This window comes from Mastigoproctus giganteus, chromosome 7, assembly GCF_048544385.1.
Source record: "Mastigoproctus giganteus isolate SK-2022 chromosome 7, ASM4854438v1, whole genome shotgun sequence".
In the NCBI taxonomy this organism is placed as follows: domain Eukaryota; kingdom Metazoa; phylum Arthropoda; class Arachnida; order Uropygi; family Thelyphonidae; genus Mastigoproctus; species Mastigoproctus giganteus.
The window spans coordinates 52,377,458-52,390,595 of record NC_143581.1 but is presented as its reverse complement, the minus strand read 5'-3'; the positions used below and the strand labels follow the sequence as shown (position 1 = coordinate 52,390,595).

The 13,138-nt window shown below is 36.9% G+C and overlaps 1 protein-coding gene across 5 annotated transcripts in view; it reads left to right on the top strand.

Annotated features, from left to right (window-relative positions):
* The window catches only part of LOC150082893 (AP-1 complex subunit gamma-1-like), a 489,084-nt gene that overhangs the window by 393,062 nt on the left and 82,884 nt on the right, over positions 1-13,138 (top strand). For all 5 annotated transcript variants that reach the window (XM_090377666.1, XM_090377665.1, XM_090377663.1 and 2 more), the window contains one exon: positions 10,839-10,919. In XM_090377666.1, coding sequence (XP_090233792.1) covers positions 10,839-10,919 — 81 coding nt within the window. The remainder of the gene's footprint in view (positions 1-10,838; positions 10,920-13,138) is intronic.

Here is a 13,138-nt window from a genome sequence, read left to right as displayed (position 1 = left end):
GCTTTCAGCACATGAAACCATTATCTGCATTACAAGTGCTTGTTTCCATTAATTTTTATGCTACTATATATATGGCACTCTAAAGTAGTGTTTCTCTTATAAGTATCATCACTTCTCTCCCCAACTAACATTATACATATACAGGGTATCTCAAAAATATTGGTACAAACGTTTAGGGGAGGTAGGTAACATCTAAAGGAATGTGAATCGCATAGGAACCTATAACCGGAAACGTCACCGTAAGTCATTAGATGGTGCTGTTCATCAGTTAGTGAGAGGAAAAATTTCTGGTTTACTCATTCAAGCAGTAGTCGCCGTACGAAGAGCATGCATCGATATACGAACTGTGAGCTGGCAGACATGCACCTAGTGTATGGATTAGCAGAGGGCAATGGACGAGCCGCTCAACGAATTTATGGAGAATGCTTCCCAGACAGACATGTACCGAACCACCGTTTGTTTGCACGTGTGCATCAAAATTTGTGCGATTATGGGTCATTTAGAGGTAACAGGAGTAGTGCAGGCAGACTACGTTCGACGCGAACTCCCGCCGTGAAAGAAAATGTGTTGAATGCCGTACAGAATAATCCTACTACCAGCACACGTGCCGTTGCCTCTGCCTTAGGAGTGTCTTGTTGCAGTGTACAGTGTGTCTGGCACGACGATTCCTTACACCCCTTTCATCTCCAGAGGGTTCAGTTACTGCTCCCCCAAGATCATCCTGCACGTGTGGCTTTTGCGCAGTGGTTTCTCCAAGAAAGCATTCAAGACTTGAATTTTCCAGCCTATGTTTTGTTCATGGATGAGGCTTATTTCACTCGGGAAGGCTTATTCAATCAGCACAATGCTCATAGGTGGGCAGGTACGGTCAGTGACTGCTTAGTCGGCCCATACCTGTTACCATCCCGCATGAACTCCGCTAAATATCGGATCTTTCTTGAACAAGTTCTACCAGGGTTACTTGACGATGTTCCAGCAAATATGAGACGCAACAGTTCGTTTCAACATGACAGGGCGCCTGCCTATTATGGAAGGTGTGTTCGGGACCATTTGAACAGGCGTTTTGGGCATCGATGGATTGGCCGTGGTGGACCTGTTGCCTGGCTCCCACGCTCACCTGATTTATCGAGCCTTGATTTCTTTCTGTGGGGGGGGTCCTCAAATCTATCGTGTATGAATTGCCTGTGGAGATGGAAATGGATCTCGTGGCGAGACTCATCTGCGCCCCCTACTGTCAAAGAAACTCCAGGTGTGTTCGACCGTGTCTGCCAATCCATGCTGCGTCGGTGTCACGCATGCATCACGTCTCATGGTGGAACCTTCGAGTATCTGTTGTAACATCATGAAATGCATCCATCTCGTACTCCATTGTTAATATTATGTCAAATAAATGTTTGCCACTAATTACTGTCTTGTGTCATTTCTGCTTCTTGTGCCTCTGCTACTACTTTCCCGTGACGTTTCCGGTTATGGGTTCCTATGCAATTCACATTCCTTTAGATGTTACCTACCTCCCCTAAACGTTTGTACCAATATTTTTGAGGCACCCTGTATATGCTGTATCATTTGCAAATAGAAAATCCTGGGGGTTCTGACCTGAGCTGCCATTATGCACAGGTCACAAGTGATATGACTGATGGCAACAATAGATAATTTTAATACAAGATAATTTCAGATAATATATATGGCACTCTAAAGTAGTGTTTCTCTAATAAGTATCATCAATTCTCTCCCGAACTAACATTATACATGTTGTATCATTTGCAAATAGAAAAATCCTGGGGGTTCTGACCTGAGCTACCATTATGCACAGGTCACAAGTGATATGACTGATGGCAACAATAAATAATTTAATACAAGATAATTTCATGGGATATTTAAATGCAGTACATGAAATCAAATAAATTTGTAAGATTTACTGCATCCAGTTTTCATTTGTGATGATCATTCTTCTCCCAATGAACAGTGAGTATTTGGCACTGTTTTCAAGTTACAAACAAATATCATTGTTTCTGCCTAAATTGCTAATATCTTTTTAAATTGCATAGCATTACTTGAGCAGTGAATCTGCTATACAGTTAAAAATCTAAAACACTGCCAAAGTAGTTGTTTCAAAGTTACTGGCTTCTCATTCACTTGGACAAAATACATTATTCATAGTTTGTCATAAATTAATCAATAGACTCCACCTGCCAACTGATGACAAACCCAGTAGCTTCTCATCAGTTGTGAGGAGACAACTCCCAGAATTTGGGAAGAAGGGGAAATTTTGGTAAGGTTAAGGATCTTTTAAAAGTTTTGTCTCCCATGGACATTTCATTTATACTGGTCATACTTGATGTTCTCTAAAACGTGCTTCACATTTTTGTATCTTTTAATATGAATGGTGTCCAACAGGAATCAATGGGCTGTGTTCCAATTATAAAGCAATACAGCTTTCAAACTTGAACTGCTTAGGAAAGGATGACCAGTCAATTCAAAATAATTCCACATGGATTCTGCATCAGTGTAAAGACTTGCATAAATGAGATCTTTTTGTCTATTTGGAAGTTTAGCAGCTGGAATCCATTGAATTCTGTTAAATGAAATATCAGGAGCTCTGCATTGGATTTGGTTCGACCCAAGCCTCTCATTAAGTCATCCAATTCTTGCTTATAAGGAAAATACTGCACTTTGCTTGAACAGGCTTCTACGGTGTAATTATCCTGTTCACCAGATTCGTCATCCAGTTCTGAAGATTCCTCTCTGTAAAGTGGAATGGGAATTGACAGGCCTTATATGATTCCAGGGCAAATAGAGGATGTTATTTTGGGATACACCACAACTTTTTGATCCACAGACTTTTTATATCCACAAACTCTGATATATATGCTGTACAAGAGTAGCAGTCATCGTAATAGTTTGCGGGCTCTTTCCATATTTGATGTATAGCAGAAGGTATACACTTACGACTAACAAGAAACCATCTCTCTAATGTTAACTTGCAACTATCACAACAGGAGTGAGGTGGTGCCCACAGCTTGTTATGATCACCATTGACTTTTCAAAATAGGTTTTGTTTGCACTGCAAAAAGTGTTCCCACCAGTATAATATCGTCATCCAGAAGAAAAAATTTGGAGATAACTTCGTTTGGCAACTGCAGCAAATCGCAGAAAATAAAATGAAACAAAACAACATAAACAGATAAACTTATTATATGAACACTACAAGCTCTTATATATTGCAATATTGGCACTCATCTGTATGCATATATACACTCCCCCTCTAAAAGTTTGGAATCGCATTTCATTTTTCTTAATTTTCAAAGTTTTTATTAAAATAGGAACAACTTGTTTACCAATTTTTATTAGAATATTCCAGAAAGGTGTGTGGATGATAGAACATTGTAGATGATTCTGTAGTATTTTGCAACAATATAAATTCAGAAGTAAGAGCTATAACTTATAAAATCAAACACCTGTCATTCACAAAGAGTATTTGGTGTACGTTTTGTGTGTTTCGTGATAAACATGGCAAGTAATAAGAAACTGGGTATAGAAAAAATAACTGCTACTATTACTCTGTATAAAATTATTCCATGAGAAGTATTAGCAAAAAACTAGGCATTTCATTTAAAGGAGTACATACTACCATTCGACAATTCAAGGAGACAGTAAGGACAAAACAAGATCAGGATGAATGCTCATAACAGTAGAAGCAAAAGATAAGAACATAATCTGATTTCTAAATGTAGTCAACAACTTAGTGCACTTGAAATCTGAGCTGAGTTCATTAGGAACAGAGAAACTTCCATGTCTACATCCACTGTAAATCTTCATCTTAAACAAGCAGCACTTCATAGTCATATAGCAGTCCGAAAACCCTCATTAAAAACAGGAAAATCGAAAGAAACGGTTGGGCTAAGAGCCATCAACGTTAAATTGATGAGTGTAAAAATGCACTGTGGATGGGTGAAACCAAATTTGAAATTTTGGATCCAAGAGTAGAGTTTATGTGAGACAGTCAACTGAAGAAAAAGTGGTGCCACATTGTTTAATGTCTACAGTTGAGCATGGTGGTTGTGGTGGTTCCATAATGATGTGGGGCTGCTTTTGTTTTTTGGAGTGGGTGACATCATCAAAATTGAAGGAATTTTAAGAAAACAAAGTAATAAAATTATAACTTTTAAAATAAAGTTATATTCTTGATCATAGTGCAGTATCCTCTGTACAGTAAGTCCCCAACTTTCGTAAGCCCGAGTTATGTAACTTCGGACTTATGTCATTCTTTTTTTAGGATTCTAAAATTTAAAACAGTTAAAAAAAAGAAAAGAAAAAAGCAATCAATAATGATGGTCATGGTACGCACACATTGCACAAGTGAGTAACGAATTTATGAAGTTTAAATAAGAATGAAGAGAAGATTCTGAAATTTTATTTATTTATTTTTTTTTTTTATATGGCAAGATTTCAGTGAGGGGTACACACATTTCACCATAATAACATAAAAACCCACAGAATTCCAGCTATCGGTATTCGCAAATGCAATAAGATCGAGTTTACTGCCTGTTTATAATGAATTGCACTAACAGAAAAGCCCAATAAACCGAAAAGTGCAAACTGTTTTTATTGTTTTATGGTCATGACCTCCAGAAATGTGCTTTAGAAAAATATCAGCTCTTGTAAGGTGATAATAGTATGTTTCTGCCTTAACCCTGTGAAGTTCTTTCCAGAAAGTTTTGACTGTTATCATTCTTTAGTAAAATGTGAGCTCATATGAGGTGATAATAGTGTCTTTCCATTAACCCTGAGAAGTTCTTTACAGAAAATCCATTATCATGTGCCGACTAAGAGAATAAGTGACAGCGGTACTAGTAAATCTACCAAGAAAAAGAAAGCAATCGATTTGTATCAGAAAATTAAAATAATAAGGATGTATGAAAATGGTCAAACATCAACAAGTATCATGTGGAATTTAGATTTGTCAGTGTCAACGGTGAACACAATAATGAAGGACAAAGACAGAATACGAGAAGCGGTAAAGGGATCAGCACCAATGAAGTCAACTATAATAATGAAGACTATGAAATACATATCAGTTTTTACAGTACAATAACAGTTTTTTCTTCCTTTTTTGTTTTCTCTTCTTTTGTGCCACTCTGGCTACCTCACTGTCCCCAGACAAAGTTTTTAATTGAACTAATTAAAATTATATAACTATTTTTTTCTATATATATATATATATAAAAAATTTTTAACTGATTAATTGAAAAATATATAGCTATTTTTTCTTCATCTGAGGATATTATGTAGTTTTTGAAATTTTGGCATATCAGGGATATAGTAGCAATATTTTATTAGTCATTCCTGAGTTACATAAAACTCGACTTACGTAAGAAGTCCTGGAACGTATCTCTGACGTTCAACGTTTGGGGACTTACTATACTTATACTTTCTAGAAGAAATTTTATATTACAACAACACCAAAGCACAGCCCTGAGCTGTGTGGGACTTTCTAATAAGAGGCTGTTGCAGACATTCTCTCAAGTAGCAAGCTGGGCATGCTACCTGGGAGACTAAAATGCAGATGGAACTGATATTTGGGTGACACTCATGTAAGTTGACCTAATTTCGGTGAAGGCCAGTCGCTCTGTGACAGCCATATCCCCTGCTTGCACCATGATGGTGGGACTATTGTTAACCCTGGGTATAACTCCCATCTGCAAGTCCAAAATACTAGAGGATGTGACCACCCAGGTGCATACCAACATAAACAGGGGTCAAAGTGTGGCCCCCACACCACATGAAGGAATGTCACCCCTCTGTGTAACAGGCAATACTGTGTGGTAGATTAATCTCATCACCGGTGCAATACCACCACTTTGTTTAGTGGAGGCTTGAAGTGGTGGAACCCATATTTAGTCTCTAGGGCAAAGCTCCGGAACTCCCCCATTTCTTCCATGCAGTATGATTGATGTCTTTTGAGGTTATGATGGACATCGTGACGAGATCCAATCTTCCTTGCATTCTGAGGGTACAGCTCTAAAACAGTGTTCGCAGGCTGGCCGCTAGATAATCCACCAGATTGAACCTATCGGTAACTCTAGTGGGTTTCTGGATCAGCTAATGTATAATCTCGCTGCCTCTACTCTGCCATATAGTGTGACTGGGTGGAGTCTGATTAGTGTGTATGTGAGGATCATTGTTGAGGAGGTGGGTTCTTTAAATTTTTGCTCAGTGGCAGCTGACATCTCATTGACATTATTGGTTGTAGTTTGCAGCTATCTCTTCAACATGGTATAATAGGGTTTTAGTTGGTTTCTCAAAAATTATTATTAAAGTGATGCTTCTTAAATGCATTTTAAAACCTTTATTTGTATGCATTTCCTTTTATAAAATATCAGATAAATTCATAATGTATTCTTTTGATTTAAAAATTTACTGTTGGCATATACAAGGTTTGAACAAAAATGTTTTGTGAATGATCCTATAATTCTTGACATTTAAGGAGTAGCTGAAATATTGTGTGGAGGCTTACATTACATTGTTTGATGAGGTGCACATGTTAACTTATGTGCCAGTCAAATGGACAAACTCAAATGATTGTGAATGAAAAAAACACAAGCCCAATCAACCATAGGATACACATAATTTGCAGATATTGAACACTATTAATAATACTTACAATAAGCCCAATTATGGAGCATTTTAGTTAGTGGGAGGGAAGTCCCCCCCCCTGGTTGCAGCTGACTTTAGAAGGGTCAAGGAATTGCTCTGATTGCACATACATTGCCAGTTTACGGGAATACTTTAAAACAAAATGGGATCAAAAACAAAATTATGTAAATTGATATATATATATTTTTAACTAAATTAGATATATTTTTAACAAATTCTGTATATTCAGTGACATATAGATGCAATCTATATGTCACTGAATATACAGTGACATATAGATTGCATCTATACAATCAGTAAAACACCATTGTGGTGGTGGGGGAGGGGAAACACTTTCAAAAACTTGACGCCATTTCCAAATCTGTACAATAAACACTTATTCTGCTTTAAAAAACTGTCATGCACACATGGAAATGATTGTAGCACTTTGTTTTGAATCTGTACAGTAAATATAGACTGATTGATTAATAGACCAGTGACTTCTTTCCTGCAATGCAAGCAAACAAGTTAAAGATACAACTGCAAATCACATAACCTTCAAAGTTGGATGGGAGGAACCAACTGCATACCAGGAGCAAAAGGCAGTGGTTTTTCACAGCCATATTGCATTCCATGAGCTTCTCATTATTGAGTAGAACAAACATTTTCATTTGCAGTGTTGTCATAAACAATGACATTGGTATTACTGCTTATGATAACAATTCAAAAGTGTAGTGATGAAAACATGTAATGGTATCTGACAAACCCCATTTAAAAATGTGTATTTATAAGGAGCAAACTACACTAGATCTTTAAGATACCAATAATTTATTATTTATGGTTTTGGATATAATTGTTATGAAAATAATTTCCATCCTTAGAGGGACTGGAGGATGATTTGAATTGCAGTCTGCTTTTATATTATTACTGTAATCAGAGTGGCATCACACAGACGACAGAATTCAGTTTAACATGGATAAACACAGTGATAGTTAGTGATACAAAAATTACCGTTAAAAGAGTGAAAAGCAAGAAACAGTAATGTGAGAGAGAGAGAGAGAGAGAGAGAGAGAGAGAGAGAGAGAGAGAGAGAGAGAGAGAGAGAGAATAAACCACTGACAGTTAGCATTAGCAAGGGCACATGATGCAAGAAGGCAAGCTTATATAGCATCAGCCAAAAAAAAAAAAAAAAAAAAAGAAACACACACACCCTTCTTATTTCACCCATCCACTTGCTCCAAATGTTTGTCTAGTTCTGCCTTGAATCTGTTTAAGCTATCAACTTCTACAACGACAGATGGAAATTTGTTCCAGCAATAAACCACCCCTGGCTAAAGGCAAACTTCCACACATCTATCCTACAAACTGTCTTTCCTCAATTTGAATTTTTGCCCTCTCAGGTAATTATCTTGTTGCCATTCTCTGTACTTATTCCAACAGCTCTACATCCTTCTTAAAATGAGGCCTCCAGACTTGTATATAGCACTCAAGGTGTGGCCTGACCATTGCCTTATACAATGGGATAATTACCTCCTTATCCCTGTTAGAAAAATTCCTGTATATCATTGACAAGACACTATGAGCTACTCTTAGTGTAGCTCATAGTGTGCAGAGTAGCTCAAGACACTTATGAGCTACTCTGCACTGCTCAGAAAACTTCATATCTGCCTGCACAATTACCCCCAGGTCCTTTTCACTCTCTACCACTGTCAGTGTAGTACCACACAGTTGTTACGTTATTCTGGGGTTACTGCTTCCCATATGCAGTACTTTACATTTGTCAATGTTAAACTTCAGTTGCCACCTCTCAGCCCATCTGCTCAACTTTTCTAGATCCTGTTGCAGCAGCATACTGTCATTAGTGTCATTAAGAACCCTGCCGACCTTCGTATCATCTGCAAACTTGGACATTAAGCCTGATATACCATCATCAATATCATTAATAAATGCAGAAAATAACAATGGAGCCAACACTGAACCCTGAGGGACTCCACTAATAACAGTCCACGAAGAGCAGTGTCCATTGATTACCACTCTCTGTCTTCTCTCACTCAACCATCCCTTTATCCACATGCAACAGTATCAAAAACCTTCCTAAGATCCAAATATATGATATCAAAATTATTCTTTACATACTGTTGCTTTGTGACTACATCATAGTATCCAATCAGATTGGGCTGACAAGACTTCTCCTTAACAAACCCATGCTGTGTCCAAGTTATAACTGAAGTCTGGTCTAGATGATCCTTCAGTGCTTCTTTAACCAGTGCCTCCATTAATTTTCGTGGAACAGAAGTTAAACTAACAGATCTGTAATTACCTGTGTCTCCCTTTGATCCTCCTTTGTGGATTGGGGTCACATTTGTGCATCTCCAATCCATAGGTACCTCCCCTGGGTCCAAGGAAGCTCTCATAATTATGACTACAGGTTTGCTTACCTCCTTTGCTGCCTCCTTTAATATAACTGGATAGATTCCATCCACCCTATGTGCCTTTCTTATGTTTTCAACAATTTCTCCTCCACTTTACTCTTAGTTATTACAAGATTATCTAGCTCACTGCCAGAGTTTAATTCACCTCTGGCATTCCCCTCCCTAAATAACTCCTCAAGTGTAAATGTAGATGCAAAATACTCATTTAGTTTGTTAGCCACCTGAGAAAGATCAACAGTTGAACCATCAGTATCCAGCGGACCAATCTGATTCATTCCTTTCCTTCTAGAGTTTACATAGTTAAAGAACTCTTTGCTGTCTTTCTTTGCATCTTTTGCCAATGATTTCTCGTAATCTGCCTTTGCCTGCCTAAACCTCCTTTGTTACTTGGTTACAGACCAGCTTATATCTATCAAGGCTTATGTGTCACCTGTTAATTTATATGTATTCCAGTTAATGCAGAAAACTAATATGTGCTAAAGGCAGTTAAAGTCAGATAAACTATACATAAGCATCAATTTGGAAATTAGATAATAAAATAATAATGAAGTTGATAAAGTTGGGTAAATTAAATTTAAAAAATAACATTTTTTGTTATTTTTTCAATTACAATTAATTTTTGACCCTGCAGAAATTGAAGCAAATTGAGATTATAGGAAGGTTCCATTGGTGGATTAAGAACTTACTGGAGTATAGCAAAAAGAGATAATTATAAATTGGTGTTCTTCCAACTGGGAATCATATTAGCTTAATAACACTTAAGATGGAATTGAATTGTCACTTTTTTGTCAGTAGGAGAAATTAGTATTAGCCATATGGTGCAAGGAAACCCTAGGCTTTTGCTGCACTGGCCTAAAAATAAGCAAGCAAATAAATAAACATTACTACAAAAAAATAAAATGCTAAAGTGTTTTTTTTTTTATAATCATAAAATATTGTTTTGCCCATTTTAAATGGAGAGATGGATGCTGAAAGGTCCATTGCAATTCACGAAAGCTTCAATAAAATGCTGCACATGATGGTACTTTCTGATCATCAAATTAGACTACAAAAGACACCTGAGATACTCACTATTTCATATGAATTTGTTTCACAACTGTTTATAGCAAATTAACATGAGAAGCTTATATAGCATTAGCCAAAAATAAAAAAAAAATAATTTCTTTTTTTTTTTTTTTTTTTTTCAATTACACACCAGACACAAATGGTATCCAAACATATAGTACTTAGTACCATGCATGGGTTGAAGGAGAGAGAGAGAGAGAGAGAGAGAGAGAGAGAGAGAGAGAGAGGTGCTGGAAACTTTGCTGTGAAGACTAACCGTGGGTTTCACCACTTCAAGGCTTCAATAAACAAAGTGGTAGTATTTCACTGGTTGAGGAGAGTTATCTCCACCTAGGTTTGTGCACCCTCTCTAATAATTTGTCTACTAATTCCTTGAATTTATTCAAACTGCCTACTTCCACAAACCAAATGGAAGTATGTTATGACATACTTCCATTGACTTGCATTAAGCAAATTTCTGCACATACTGCAACCATCCACTCTCAATTTAAATTGATGATGGATAGTTGCAGGATGTGCAGAAAAATTTTCTGTATATCATTTAAATCTGCTGACAATTTCTGTATATCATTGAAAAAACTCCACGTTTCTGTATAAACCTCTATAAATGTCTTCATTAATAAAGAAACTTATATAAAGAGATTTTAATTGTAAATAGAGTATAGTAATATTTTGTGACTGATAATATTATTATAATTTTTGCAGCACCTGTTATCTCTGTGTCTCCGAATAATCCTCCAAACTTCATAATGGATGGACTAGTTAGTGCTCAACCAGTAGGAAAGGGTAAGTTTTGAATTCTCTCTGAATATAATGAAATATTGTAAATCACATTTCTGATTCTTAAGAAGTTGTCTATTCTTAAAAAAATTGGGAAGTCATCTGTGAAATTGGTGCATTCTGCCACATTTTACTCTGAGTTCACAAATGAATCAACTGTTAAATATTTCATAACAGAAAACATCCATTCTAAATGTTTTCAATGCAAAAGCTGAAATAGCTGTTGTTTATTTAGATATTGAAGATGCATATGATAGCATTAATATATCTTCCGTACTTGTCCTATTAGAAAATTTCTTCCACATTAAAGGTGATACAGTGGCTTTCCTAAGATGCTTTTCTGAGAAATAGAAGTATTCATTTCATGTTCCTGAACTTTTCTCGGCTAGTTGATGTGTGTTTTGCAAGGTGACATCCTGCCTGGCTTACTGTTTGCTGCTCTTCTAATATCATTTGAATATTTTAAAGAAATGTTCTTGTGAATACCAATGATATAAAGCTTCTGAAGTAGGCACTATCATCAAGAAATGTAGCACTAATGACTTGCACCATAAACAGTAAGCTACCAGACTTGACCTCTGTATTGCCCTTTTGCTCTTGTCTTAATCCACTGAAATCACAAGTGATGATCTATTTTTCCAAATACTTCACTTCACATTTAACAATTATTTAAGTATCTTGTCATATGATGCCAAACAAGCAATTTAAATGGTCACCTACAATCTACAGCTCTCACTCTGTGGAATGGCTATTCCAGTTGTCAGTAGGCCGACCGGGCTAGCCGGGTGGGTAAAGTGTCTGCCTGGCAACCCAAAGGTCGCGGGTTCGATTCCCGCCTCGGGCTTGGATCAAAGTACTGCAAAAACCATGGGAGGTGCAGCATTATGGCCACAGAAGCCTATGCGCCAACAACTACCTACCAGTTGTCAGTAGACACAAAGATCTTGGTATTGTTTTTGGCCCTGAGCTAGGACTTGAGCCATACTGAGATTGAACTAAAGTTAAGCAGATTTAACTGGACAACAAAGTGCTATCTCCACTCTGTAATTTATTTTGCAATCATGTATGCCACAGAAATGTGGGCCTCTGCTGCTCCCACCTTAATAAAATAAATATTTAAATGACAGATTGGACCCTCAGGTGGGTAACTTATTGCTTACCTTCACAGCAACATGCTACCAAAATGGCTAGCGAAGCACAAGTTTTGAGACTTATGCAAAAGATAACTGGTAATGTCTCATTACCACAATTGAAATGTTTGTTAGTGTCATGACCTGCAGTCCAATATAAGCCTCTTCCCCTATAATATTAATTTGTGGCCTTTAGTTCTGGAATCATTTACAACATTGAAAATATTTCCTGCATTCACTTTACTTTCTCCTCTCAGAGCCTTATGCACTTCAGTTTGGTCTCCTTGTTACAAAGCTCTGTAGCATATGTGTTCAAAGGCTTTCTTCATATGGTTGCCCTTTCCTGATCTCACCAGATGCATTGCCCATCTTTGGACCCTTTTAAGAAGCTTGATGTCTTTTTTTAAGTGGGATCTCCATACTTAAACACAGTATTCCAAATGCAGTCTTACAATCGCTCTACAAGCAAATTTTCAATAAATCAACAGCTTCATGTCCGACCATATCATAAACCCCAAATTCCTTTCTTCCTCTGCTGTTTTTAATTCAACTCCACCAAGTGTGGAAATTATTTTGGGGTTACTATTCCCGAACTGTAAGACCTTGCATTTTGCTACATTAAAACCTAACTGCCACTTTTCTGACCATCCCTGAAATCTGTGCATTCTGAAGAAGTACTGTTTTGTGTCAATCATTAACTACTCTACCAATCTCAACATCATTTGAAATTTTTGACATTATGCCCTATAATTCTTCATCGATGTTTAAGAAAATTACAAAAACAATGATCACAGTACTGATCCTTAGGGAACCTCCTTTTTAATGAAAGATGGTAACCATTTGGAAAAAAAAAAGAGTAACCATTGATCATAACCTTCTGCCTTGTACCCTACAACAACTCTGTGATCCATCCAAGGATTTTTCTTGTGAATTTTTGTCTTCTAATCTCTTTTGGTATAAGCACATCACAAATGTTGCTTCCTCTGCATCTAAAAAACTGAGTTTTCTCTTTCGCTCTCAATGTTAATTTTCTTCTAAACAGCTACTCACTCAGTACAAATCTCACCTATCAATGAATATTGTTTCCCCACATCT